At 37.5% G+C, this 13,769-nt stretch overlaps 2 protein-coding genes across 2 annotated transcripts; one reads left to right on the top strand and one right to left on the bottom strand.

Annotated features, from left to right (window-relative positions):
• Nucleotides 1-49: 49 nt before the first annotated feature.
• On the bottom strand, nt 50-5,122 carry LOC306763673 (transmembrane protein 179). Its single transcript, XM_079250545.1, has 4 exons — nt 4,717-5,122; nt 3,362-3,499; nt 3,017-3,095; nt 50-1,593 (listed from the first exon to the last, which is right to left on the bottom strand). The coding sequence occupies exons 1-4, from the start codon at nt 5,037-5,039 to the stop codon at nt 1,396-1,398; spliced, it is 738 nt and encodes a 245-aa protein (XP_079106671.1). The 5' UTR covers nt 5,040-5,122; the 3' UTR covers nt 50-1,395.
• Nucleotides 5,123-9,940: 4,818 nt separating this feature from the next.
• On the top strand, nt 9,941-13,664 carry hs6st2 (heparan sulfate 6-O-sulfotransferase 2). The gene is made up of 2 exons (XM_079250471.1): nt 9,941-10,849; nt 12,365-13,664. Exons 1-2 carry the CDS (start codon nt 10,272-10,274, stop codon nt 13,182-13,184), a joined length of 1,398 nt encoding a protein of 465 aa, XP_079106597.1. The 5' UTR covers nt 9,941-10,271; the 3' UTR covers nt 13,185-13,664.
• The last annotated feature ends 105 nt before the right edge of the window (nt 13,665-13,769 follow it).

Here is a 13,769-nt window from a genome sequence, read left to right as displayed (position 1 = left end):
TTAAATACGTGAGCTGCAACAAACAGTTTTTTTGTTTTTTTTTATGGAAGTGGTTTATTTGAAAACAACACAAATGCAAAAACATAAATATGAATGAGCACAAATTGGTAAAAGAGGTAAAAAAAAAAAAAAACACAAAACAGTTAAGTAAAAAAAAAAAAAAAAAAAAAAAAGCTTTTCTTATCTTACAGTTCCATTCAAGAAACAACACCATCTGTTTTCTGCTTACTTCAGATTTCCTGCTCCGTTGTCTGTGCTTCATTACATCTGCTCAGGTCAATGACAACAGGATAAACTTTGAGTCACAATTTAAAAAATAAAACAACAAACACCTTTTCATTGACCTTTTTGGACTTCAAACAAATTCTTCCCAATATGAAAACTATCACAGCTAAATAAATTGAATCAGCATTGTAACTCTACATGGATCGTTTGAGACGATCCGACTGCTTCATCGACGTGCCCAGAGCAGCTGCGTCCACACAGACAGCACCAAAATGAAAATCGTCACAAGAGCAGAGGTCAGCTGTGTTTTTTTCCTGTTACACAGCAGCACATGCGGATCACGCTCACACAGTGAGCCTGTATCAAGAACAGTGGCTCTGTCATGCTCTCACCACATGCTTCACAATAAATACAACTCAGTGCTTCATCTGAATATTAAACTTGGAACAAACATGTTATCTTTTCTCCCTGATAAGGACACAAATGTGCAAAATATTGAATTCCAGGAAAATAAATGTAAACAGATATGCATGTCAAATTCATTCCCAGCTGACTTCAACAATTTAAAAACAGTATTTGGTTGCATGCACAGCTGTAAGTAACATGAATAAAATACAAAGCATTGATTCCCAGAATTATAGTAAAACTCCATAAACAAACATTTTCTTTAACACTATGGTTACTACTTATATCTGCTCTCATCTGTTTTAATCTATGCTGTGAAATCCCTTTTGACTTGATAAAAAAAATAATTTTAACTCTAAAGTTAAGACCTGAAGTCTTTTTTTGTGTTTAAAGTTTCACATGAACTTTTTACTTTCTGTGTAATATTTGAATTATAATTTCTCACATTTCATTTTCCAGTTACAGGTTCAGGATTGTTTTTTACTAATTATCTAATGGGGAGATGGGAGCAAAAGTACTTTATTTGCTACCAGATAATGACTGTTCTACGTTCCACAATCTGTACCTTTGGCATTTCTGCACTGCAGCAGTTTCTTTATATCCATTTAGTTATATACAATAAACATTCTTGTAGTCTCTGTAAATAATATGAATAAGATTTACAAAGTGACATTATCAGCAGTCATGGTCAAAAAGAAAATGCAAACATGTATTTTGAGTTAAAAGGTTGGAGTTAAATCTGGGGCTTAGAACACTACTTCACACTCAGACTAAGATGGTAGGTGTTGCTGGAGGATGAGGAGGTGAAGGGGCTGCGCTATCAGATGGACTGTGTCCCAGCAGCAGCTCCTTGTCACGGTGCAGACAAGGCCCACTGATGTGCTGGCTGTGGGAGTGGTAGAGTCGCAGGAAAGCCAGGATGGACTGAGCGAGCCACAGAGCCGTCACACACCACAGAGACGCCTGAGGGAAGCAAAGTGAGAGCTGAGTCACACTTAAATATGGTATGAAAGAATAACATATCTCTCAGAATCCTCATAATATTTGTGAATAAAATAATCCCATGTCTTCACATCAGCAGTCTGCGTGACAGCATGGACAGAGTTTTCTACTGTCTGACATGACAGAAGATCATAGTATAAAACACAGGACTTAATAAGAATAAACCACTATTGATTTAAATAATTTACTTTCCAAATACATAAAGGACATAAATGTTGATATTTGTTTAAAGTAGCAACCATCTACTTACACCAGTGGTAAGAGTACATATTCTATTTTTTGTCGCAAGTCATGTTAGTAAAGTGAAGGAATAAAGTCAGAATTCAATCAGTCAACAAGGAACAGGGCATGCCAATCAATCAAAAGAAACTGGGAAGTGAGAACCTCGTCTTACTGATTATTACATCTGAGATGCAAGGTTGAAAAATAACAGAATTCAACTTTAAGTAGATTTAATTCTTTCATCACTAAATTAAAACATTAATTTCTTATTCCAACCTGTGACACTTTTGCTTGTGACATTGTTTTTGTTCTTCTGTTGCATGACATGACTGACGCCGACACTGAGAAACCTGGATTTGCTGGCTTCACTGACAATGTAGGTGACCTTTCCACAATGTAACATGTGCTGTGTGTCATCCAGCCAAATGATATTCTGGTTTAAAACACTGATAAAGGATGCCCCACTAAAAAACATGATAAGATCCAGACTTAGTCCAAATGCTGGTGATGCAAATATTACAAAGAATCTAAATCTAGCAAGTAAGTGCATGGGGAAATTAAACTGAAATCAGTCTGTTTTAGTTCTGTTTTAACCTCTTTGCATTGGCTATAACAGACTGAGTTTAAGATCTTCCTATTGACTTTTATAGCTCGAGTCTGTATGAGGTCTACAACCATCTGGCAAATTAATTTACTTGTCCTCGAGTCATGACTTAAGACAAGAGAAACAGAGTATTTGTAGCTAAGCCTTACATAGTTGCAACAGTTGCTTGAGATTAGATCAGTGTAGTTAGTGTCTTCTTTTAAATATCTTTTTAAAGCATTTTTTTTTTTTTATCAAAAAGCTTTTCTTATCTTTTTCTGACACTTTTTACTTCCTTTATAAAGTGAATTACTGCCCTAAAATTATGTTCTATTTTATAAAGATAGATTTAAAGTTTTCATTATTAACATTACATTGTTATTGTGGTATAATTTAGTATAAGATACTGATTAGTCTTAAAATGCAAGGAGGTAACTTAATCATACTGTTTTTATTTGCCAAAATAAAAAAATTTAAAAAAAAAATCAGGAAAATCTGTTGTTAAAGCAAGTAGAACCAAAGGTGGGCTAAAAGTATGGTTTTTTTCTGTCTACTGTGCGTGTTTATTTGAACTCCTACCTGTGCCAGGCTGAGCTCTGTGTAGAAAGATGAAGTGTTCACATCCAGATAAAGTGGGACAGACTGGGACTCTGCACAGCTGAAGAGAAAAAAGCATGAAGAAGTGAGAAAAGATTCCCAAATACACTTTTAAATTAGCGAACAAAAAAAAGGGCTGTTTAAAGCATTTGTTGCAGGATTCTCAAGTGAAACATTAGCCTTCTACAAAAACATAAACTAAAACCAAATTATGTTTAAATCCTGACACTTTCTATCCATTAGTATTGCTGCTTTGTTTTTACTCTGGATAACAGTTTTAAGTCTTAAACCATCCATAAACAAGCAGAATTCCCTTAAATAATGTACCTGTATGGTCGCGTGTTGGCATCGGTTACAGTGTCACACCAGGAGCTGAACCCCAAGGACAAGATGGCACTCGCCCCTCCAGACAGGAAAAGGACACACACACTCAGCAGGACCGTGAGGAAGGATGAAAACAGGGTGCTGGATGGAGACACAGACAATAACATACTTATAGAATAATTTTAGGTGATTGGTTTTAGGTAATTGGACAATGTTGTAATAATTTCAGACTGTTGTTTTCTGTTTGTTTTTTGTCCTGTTTTTTTTTTTTTTTAATAGCATGTTGTTGTCTTGGACCACAGGAAAAATAGTCCTTACTCCCATAACAGAGTGATTACTTATGAGGATAAATAAATAACTCTACTTACAGGAGTAACATACTAAGGCTACATGTTGATTAAGCAACATAGGATGGTTGATTAGTTTGCTATTTTATCATACTGTATGTAAACTATTGTGGTTTTGTTTTTCAACCAGAAAAAAGAACAGTTTCTGATTTTGGCTCTTAAATAATAAAAATATTGCAATAATTATATTCATATCATGTTTCCAAATCTTGTATCAAATAAGTTCTATAAAGTTAATTATAAATATTTGGATTTGTTTGAAAAAACTTTAAAAAGGTGCATTAATAAAGATTTTACATCAACATGCTGATGTGAATTTAATGGAGAAAATAAATTTATAGTGTGGAGTGGGAAGGGAGAAAAACAAAATAAAAAACAACAAAACAAAAAAAAAATTCTGTAGCACTTCATGTAAGGGAGGACCTGCGTCCAACTCGACAGTCCACTAGCACATTCCTGTGATGTCCTCTACTGTTTGATTTTGTGTTTGTGTTGTTCTCACTCATATGTAAGTCGCTTTGGATAAAAGCGTCTGCTAAATGACAATAGAATAGAATAGAATAGAATTAAGGTGTTGGCTTGTGCATGTACTTTAAATCTACTACAAAAGCCAACATTGATACTACTGCTGCATTATTTTATTCCTTACACTGCTGCTGTTGTATTTATAAGCCAGTAATTGTCATAAATGACCAAATAAATGTCATGGATCAATGGATCCTCTACTTCCCCTTTCCCTTGTGTGGATCACACTGTCTTCCCCTGATGTTTATGTGTGTGTAGGAAGTGTGTCGTGCGCACAGATGAAAGGAATCAAGCCTTTTGCTTCAAGCCTGCTTATGGACACCAGGCAGACCCCAATTTTGTTTGTTGCTAAAGCAATGTGGCAAACTAGCTCGATAGATGTGCTTTTCCTTGGGTTCAACTTTGGGACAACTTCAGCGTTTCCCTCTTAAAAACACACAAATATGCGCAAAGTGTGTGTTGCTCTTATGGTGTGAGTGGACTCACTCGTCATGCCGCCCATGTAGATAGAAGAGACATCTCCAGCCCTGCGCAGCCCCGTACAGCACCGTGAAAATACCCACAAACGTGGAGAACTGGCAAGCTACTGGTGAGCCCCACTGCTGCACCACCAGGTGAGACAATTCTCCGGGTTGTCCGGTCATCTCGTCTCGGTTTTCACTTCTCCAATAGCCGGTGGCGAAGAGGGCGCAGCGGCCTTTAAAAGCGGAACCGCTGAGAGCCATCGGGACGACCACCAGCAAACCTGCCACCACAGATACGGCGTGAGTCGCGCAGTGAGCCAGCAGCAGCCGCCGGTCCAGCTCCATATCAGAGAGCAACCAACAAGTTCAAACAAAATAAAAACAGAGCTTTCACGCCGCGAGCACGTAAATCTGAGAATCAGCACATTTCCAGATGAATACTACGTCACGGTCCCGGTGACGCTGGGTTTTTAAAAAAGTAGGGCGGGGCGGGGTCAGCGGGGCGGGGCCAGAGGTGTTGGCCCATATTCCAACCGTTCCACACGGCCTGCACGTACAGTCAGAGAGGAGCCTACAGAGGGCTCACTCCGCCGGAAATTACAGGATATTAGGCGGCATTTTGTGTGGTTACAGCACCATAACAGAATCAAAAGGTTTTTTCCGTATCTGTTTTTATGTATATAAACATTAAAGCAAGTAGGTATTTTTAAAAAATTGAAACTTAACACTTTCAACGAATTTTCCCCAAATTTTAAGCTGTTTGCCACCTTTTACCTTGACAGATGAATTTATTACATACATTGAAACAACCAATTGATTATTGTGTTTTACAATGAAACAAACAACTAAATTAAAAAAAACAAAACATTCAACAAACAATTAAAAACAACAAATAGTTCTCTGCAGCTTTTAACTTGATCATATCCAAATCTGGGCTACAGTGAAGATGTTGGGACATTATTCTCTCACTTCCATTTTTCATGTCAAAGTATTCTAAATGAAGTGGCTCCTCTATAACTAGGCTTTCGAAGCCTAGCCCTGATCCCTGGACAAATGAAATCACACAAGCAGCTAGACGTGACTGTAGGAGAGCTGTGTGTCAGTGGAAGAAGGACAAGTTACAAATATCTTTTCAAATGTTTAGGGATCGCTGGCGTTGCTATCAGAGAACTATGAGAGCTGCTAAAACACAGTACTTTTCGGCTATTGTTGCCTCGAACTGTCACAATCCTCATGTTCTTTTTAAAACTGTTCATAATGTTATTTTAAAAAAAATGTTTATAATCTTAATGCCACTGAATCAGCTTGCATGGAGAGCTCAACTAGGTGTATGAGAAATTTTATTATTTTTCTTAAATAAGGTTTAGATTATTAGGGCCCCCACTGATCCTCTTTCCTCTGACCTATTTACATCAATTAATTGTTCTGATGTTTTTTTTTTATCAGTTTGAATCTGTCACTGTGTCTTCTCTTTGAAAATAAGAGGTCATATGAAGCTTGCTGGGTTACCCAAGTATCTTATTCAACCACCCCTTAATCATTGGGGCCTGCCCCTGGGCCCTTTCAAAGTTGATGACAGTCTCGTGCAAAAAAGTGCTGTTGGCAGATCAGACCGTCAGGTTCGTCATATGCAGTACTATTGAAATATAAAACGTCTAACAGATTTTACAAGATTTTATATGGGGTGAAATTTACATCACTACAGTTACTGTAATGTTATTTTAGACACAAACCTGTGTAGGACATGAGCAAAGTTACCATGACTTCATGCTCCTGTTGAAATCTACATATAATAATATAAATACTAAATATTTGAATTAATCAAGCATCAAGCATTAATCAAGCAGAGTCTAGGCCTGACTTCTGAAATGGGTGGAAGCAGATCAGCAACCCAACTGGGAGGTGGTGTCAGCCCTAGACCCAGAAACCAAATCATTGTACTCCCATTGGTCCAACATTTGCTACAACAGTGGGGTATTCTACCCGTGGTAGCAGACTCCAGCAGGTCAGCACAACATATCTGGTTGTTGGTGCCCCGAGGTGTTTCAGATGATCTATGGCTTGATGTTGATGGTCTAGTTTGGGGTCACCAGCACCTCGGGTCCAGATTCCACTATTCTGGCTACTGCCAAGCTCTGACATACTGATCCCAAATGGATAATAGTATAATAGTGCACCTCCCTTTCTTTTAATGTAAAACGTTTCATTCTTATTGCCAAATGTCTCTCAATATGTAGATGGTATTTAGATTTGGCAACTTAATAATAATAATAATAATAATAATAATAATAATAATAATAATAATAATAATAATAATAATAATAATAATGATCAACAACGCAACTCATTCTTTTTTCTTTTTTTTTTTTTTTTTTACGATGGCGAAGTATAAAATGATCATTTTCTTGTTGAATGGAAATGTATCAGAGTGGTACACTACATTACACTAACGATCTTTGTTTCTAGAACGTCCTCCATCGCTGACGTAAGCTGGCCGAAATCATGTTCCATTTCCTCTGATTTCAGACAGAAGGTGAAGCTCAGCTGTGTAGTGATGCTGATACAGTCTATGCGCTGAATGCGAATCGATTTTTTTTGGGTCATCTGACTGATGATGGGTTGTACCATCGACATATATGGGGATAAGTGGGTCAGTCAGACCCCATTGCAGTCCATCAGGAGATACTTCAGGACCAGAACTGCGGCAGCCTGAAGCTTTGATTTGCGTCATTGAATCTAATTTACTATAAACGTAGCACATTATGAAACCTCATAACATCTAAACAAATTCCATTTCTATTTTGTTTAAATAATCAAAACTAAACAGGAAATAGTCATTTTAAAATAATTGTATTTGATTCATATTCAAATTGATTGAAAAGAAAAACAACTGAGTCCTGTGTTAAGATTACATGAGATTAAACTTTATTGTCTTTACTCAAGTACAGGTACAGGGCAACGAGGACAGATGACTGTTTCCTTAGAAAAGCAATCAGACCTGTTCTACACAACATGTCTCTTGTAGGACAAAAAGATCCAAGAGATCATTTCTGCCAGCAGGCATCACTCTTCAGAACAAGATTAAATATCTTTGTTTTGTTTGTACTTCCTCTAATTATAAAGTTCTCAGGAGAGGAAATGCAACTATAAACTAGTTTCTTATCATGCAATATTTGGTTTCCCATTATGTGTGGTGACACATGGTCATACCTTTATGTGACTGAAATAGATTACAACACGTTTATTTGACTGAAGCCTTCTTCAGAGTATTTAAAAATCAACGGAGAATGTTCACTCATACTTAAAAGTTGGATTATATGACATCTGAAGCCTTTCCATTGTCAGGAGATAAAAGCAGAATGAACGGGCTGCAGACTGTCATTTGGTTTCCTCAGTTTTCACAAACACAGTGAAACATTAAAATAATATGTTATTGTTTCCACAATGCACACTCTCCTTTCAGATTTGTTTTAATGATCACCATTTATAGATAATTTTCTTTCTTACCTTTTTTGTTTTTTCATCATTTTGGGATTATTTTCCTCCTTTAAATCTTAGTTTTTTGGTGAAGCTTTAATTGTCTGGTCTCTGCAGGAATAAAACTGCAGCCTGTTCCGGTTAAATTATCTCCTTTTAGAAAGAAAAGAAAAAAAACAGAAAACCAAAAAGGCTTGCAATTGATTTCCCAGAAGCTGTCGAGACAGGGGAAAACAGCACAGAGAAATTTCTTTGCATAACGTGTCCAGTTTGATCTCTTGTGGGGTCATTTCAAAGGCATAATTACTGTGTATTGAAGAGGTCTCTCACTAAACACACTCTGCTGTTTCTTCACTGTACTGAAAATGTTCCATTATTTTCAGAGGCTTGTGCAGCATTTTTTCTTTAGACAATCAGCTCCAGTGAGTTATCTCCAGCTTAGAACCAGTCTTAGTTTGTTTAGCTTCTTTAAGACTGGGCTCTAATAATGCTACCCCAGCAGATGCTGCAAAACTGACTGAACTTTGCACAACAGACTGACAGAGATATGCAACATCTTGGTGCAGACATTGGATGGTCTTATCTTCCGAGTTGATCACCGAGGTATTTGTATTCTTCCATAAACTCCACCTCTTCTCCCAGGATGTAGATGGCTATTCTTTACTTTTATTTTCTCCTTAAAGCAGCAGTCTTCTCTTTTGTTTTGTTTGCGATCCAAGAAATTTGACTGCACAAAATGAAGTTACTCAAGGTTTTCACTTCATTCTATAATAGCACAGCTTTTTTCTTTTTGTAATGATGGATGACACAATAATTCATACTTTTATACCATATATCAGCTGAGTGTTATCATAAATCATAACATTTTCAAGTTTGTGTTAAAACTATATCAAATTTTTAAATGTGACAAGAAATCTTTTAATAAACATTACAAACAAGAAGAACTGTAACTATACAACATGCAAAATCTGCTATAAATGTTTTGTGTTTATCTTCTATAAATAAATCATAAAAAATGTGAACATGTCCTTCAATTAATGCTGATATATACTTATGTTTACAAAATGTAATGTAATAGTAGTCATGATAGCATTATAATGGTGTAAAAGGCCAGAAACAGCTGTAATTGTGGGAGGTGAAAGTTGGTTTGGATTTCTAGGATTCCAGGTCATGGTAAATCCAAGTCATTGAGTTCTTAGTTTTGTTTTTTTTTATGTCAGCATCCCTCCCGTCCCACAAACAACAAACATAAAGTAAAACAAAACAAAACAAAAAAACAAACAAAAAAAAAACAACAAAACAAAACAAAACAACAAAAAAAAAAAAAAAGCAGCAAATTTCCAAGCAAAAACAGAAGACTTTGCATTATCTTGGCTTTTAAAACTTTTAACACATGGTTTATTCTTATTGCTTTCTTAATTTACATTCTTTAACTGTCAAGATATTTTAACCCTTCCAGAACAAAAAGATGGACGTATGGTTTCCCATCTGTCTATTACTTCCTGTGTAGCCTATGTGAAATTTCCCAAGTATCAGATATAATAGAACAAATCAAATCATATCACTCTCCATGTTTCCTTCACCATGATGAGAACATCTTTTTCCTTCAGAGTAATTTTTGTTTGCTGTTATTGTTCTTATATGACGCTGGATATTAAAACACAGATTGAAAATACAGACATGAGTTTCAGAAAAGCGAGTCTTGGGACTGTGCGTGATGACGTCATGGTTACTTCCACACCGCGCGCAGTGGCGTATGGGAAGAAAGGTCAAGAATCGATGGCCGTGGAAGATGAGTATTAAGCTGCTGGGAGGATTATCTCTTTCTGAAACTAACTAACGGTTATAATTAAACAATTTAACTGTTTTGAATGAAATTAGCTCGCGTCGCTGCGTATATAAGAAAGAGAAACGCTCCTTCGTTGTTGCCTGATTTTCTGACTTCCAGCCAACAATCCGGTCAACCGTCGCTCTGCTAGCAGCCGCATTGTTGTTGTTTTCGCTTCATCGGGAAACCTCTTCACTCCACTCTCCGGGGTCCCCCAGCTGGGACAGGGGCTTGGACCGCCTCAGGGATGCTTTTCTCGTCCTTCCGGGAAGATGGATGAGAAATCCAGCAGCAGCAGCCACCAGCGGCTCCTGGTCGTCCTGCTCATGGCACTGCTGTTTTGCGTCATTATGATTCAGTATGTTTGCCCCAGCAAGTCAGAGTGCCAAATGCTCCACCACTTGGGATCCTGGTTAGCTGTCGGTGGTGTAACTGGTTCCCGGTTCAGTGGCAAGAAGATGCCAGACGGACTTCAGAAGGACCCTTACATCGCAGAAGACCGCGCTCTGGCCCGCTTCGTTCCTCGCTTCAACTTCACAAAACCAGACCTGAGTCGCCTTATAGACTTCAACATCAAAGGGGATGATGTTATAGTTTTTCTGCATATTCAGAAGACCGGCGGCACGACGTTTGGTCGACACTTGGTGCGGAACATTCAGTTGGAGAGACCCTGCGAGTGTCACGCAGGTCAGAAGAAATGCACATGTTTCCGGCCAGGTAAGAAGGAAACCTGGCTCTTCTCCCGTTTCTCCACCGGCTGGAGCTGCGGACTCCATGCAGACTGGACCGAGCTGACCAGCTGCGTGCCTTCACGCATGGACTCACAAGAAGTACCGAAGAACCAGCCCAGGTTGGTAAAAGAGATGGGATTAGGATGAAATGTTTCAACATCGGCTCCACAGGAGCCTCCTTTCAAAGAACCATTTAAAACACCAACTTGTTAGTAGGGATGTGAATCTAACCATAAATCACGATTCTATTCGATTCCGATATTTGGGGTGATTCGTATCAGAATTGATTTTCGAGTCAAACAGATTTTTTATTCATGATCAGTACACTTAAGTAACAAAAAAAGTGCTAATTTACCAAGTAACTTCATTCTTCTGTAAGATAGAAAGAACTGAGAAATTATGTATTCATAGATTTATTTATTAATTCGTTTTAAACTGCGACATGTACAAAACTTTTTGTGCCCGTCATTCTGCTGCTATAATGCCCCAGAAGACAAGTAAAAAGATCAATAAAACAATAAAAATGATGAAAAAGTTTATTATTAATTATTTTTATTTATTAAAACAAAAATCAATGTTAAAATTGTGAAGCAAAATAAATCCAGATTTTTTTTCCTTTTCAATTCATTTCCCCACCCCTACTTGTTATTTTTTAAATTTATTTTCTTTAGAATTCAGTAAGAGGAAAGAATCACTGGTCAGATTTGGATCAGACCCGTTCAAATTTATAAACAACACTAATATATGATCAATTGGTGGGAATTCTTCTGAAATTCTGCTTATAATTTCCTCGCTTGTGTTTTTGTAACCTTGTCATAAAGTGGCTTCATATCCCCATTATGTAACAATAACATCACTATTTTGGATTCAGCCTAATCAAAGAACTTTGTGAAACAACAAAAACATGCTGGCTTTAAGTTCCACAAAACCATTTTACTACAAAACTTTACAAAACAATAGTATTTTATATATGCCAAAAACTCATCATGTAAGAATAATAAATAACAAAAGAAGTGTTTATATAAAATCTAATACACAAGATTTTTTTATTTACAATAAAGAAATAAAGGAAAAAATAAATAAGCATAGAATAAACCTGAGCAAGAGACATCAGTGCAAATTTTAGAAACATTTTCGTTATAACCCTCAGTATTCGTTTCCCAACCATACTTTCTGCCCATATATACATTCAAGTGAAAGGAGCATGTTGGACATCAGACTCCCGTGATGGCACATGCGTGTCACGTGACAACAGCATCCATAATCGTCAATAAAAGATTGGTTTGCCAATATGACTTGGTTTTCATCATTCATTTAAAATATTAAAATAATTAGATTGTAAATGAACATTACACCTCTAGTAGATAATTACACATCTGATATTAAGACCATGCAGCTGTACAGTTTGGTGCAGGACAGCGTTAAACAGAACTTTGAAAAGAGTTTCCTTTAAGAATATTTTTCTGATTACTTCAGTATTGCTCCACACAGATACAACACTGTACAATGGCAAAAAAGTTGTCAATTCTAATAAAGCAAGAGTTCCTATATTTACAAAAATATTTGAATTGCAAAGTTATTGTAAAGGACTTCATTGGCTTGCAGAAACCTAATATTGTCCATTCTCTCTCCAGCAGAAACTATTACTACATAACAATCTTGAGAGATCCAGTATCGCGCTATTTGAGCGAGTGGCGTCATGTGCAACGTGGTGCTACATGGAAAGCCTCCTTACATGTGTGTGATGGACGTTCACCAACACTGTCAGAGCTGCCAAGCTGCTATTCAGGTGATGACTGGTCAGGTTGTTCCTTGCAAGAGTTTATGGATTGTCCCTATAACCTGGCCAACAATCGACAGACCCGCATGCTAGCCGACCTCAGTCTGGTGGGTTGCTACAATGTGTCTACCATGAGTGAGGAGGAACGCTGGGCTGTGCTGCTGGAGAGTGCAAAACGCAACCTACGAGGCATGGCCTTCTTTGGTCTGACTGAGTACCAGCGCAAGACCCAGTACCTGTTTGAGCGAACCTTCAACCTGGAGTTTATTGCACCTTTCACACAGCTGAATGGAACGCGTGCTTCCAGTGTGGAGGTCCCTCCTGAAACGCAGCACAGAATCCGCCAACTAAACCAATGGGACGTAGAGCTGTATGAGTACGCCCGGGATCTCTTCTTGCAGCGTTTTCAGGTAGCAAGGCAGCAGGAGCACAGACAGGCTAGAGAGAGACGACAGCAAGAAAGGAGGCGGCTCCGTGGAAGGTTCACAGCAAAGCTGGGGAAGCAGCTGAAGCCCACTGAAACGCCACCTTTTACCAACAACCGGGCTGTCGTAGCTGAAGAACAGCACAGTGCTGACAACACTGCTGAGTCCGAAGTGCTACTCCCAGACTGGTGGGATCTGGATGACAGTGACACTATGGAGGACTACACTGATAATGTGGAACAGTGGTAGTAAGAAGGTGTCTTAATACAAACTCTGCCAAGTTCTGCCTTGCCTATATTTATTAATTCAGGTTATTTTCAGCATTTGCCTTCCTTTTACTTTTCCACCATAAGCTAATTTTAAATTACGTTTTAATTTATTGATAATAATATTATGTCATTTCTACTGCTGATGTTTTTATGGATGTATTTCCTTAAAAGAAAAAACAAGCAAGTCTTATAAGTTTTGGGGGGGCTCCTAGATAATTCAGGATTTTAAATTAAATTGTGATGTGGCTTGGAACCACTGAATGTTTTGTTTCTTTTGGTACTACCAATGATGTAATATGCTCATCTATTCAAAGACACTACTATTGTCTGTGATTAAGTCTTTAAATTTGCCGGATTGTTGTCTAGTCTAAAATGTGTGCATTCTGGGATGTGCTTGTGTTTTAAGTGTCTTTTCTGTAACCGAAAAGGACGAGGAGTTTTCATAGATACCTCAATGTATAGCATCAACTACTAATATTGTATAATGGCTGAATGTGTTTCTTTTTATATATAAAATTTTTTACAAGTGTTTGCTGTTTTGTCCTTGCCATTCTAGATGATCTTT

This window comes from Telmatherina bonti (assembly GCF_933228915.1).
Source record: "Telmatherina bonti genome assembly, chromosome: 12".
Lineage (NCBI taxonomy): Eukaryota > Metazoa > Chordata > Actinopteri > Atheriniformes > Telmatherinidae > Telmatherina > Telmatherina bonti.
This window is presented reverse-complemented; position numbering and strand designations above follow the sequence as displayed.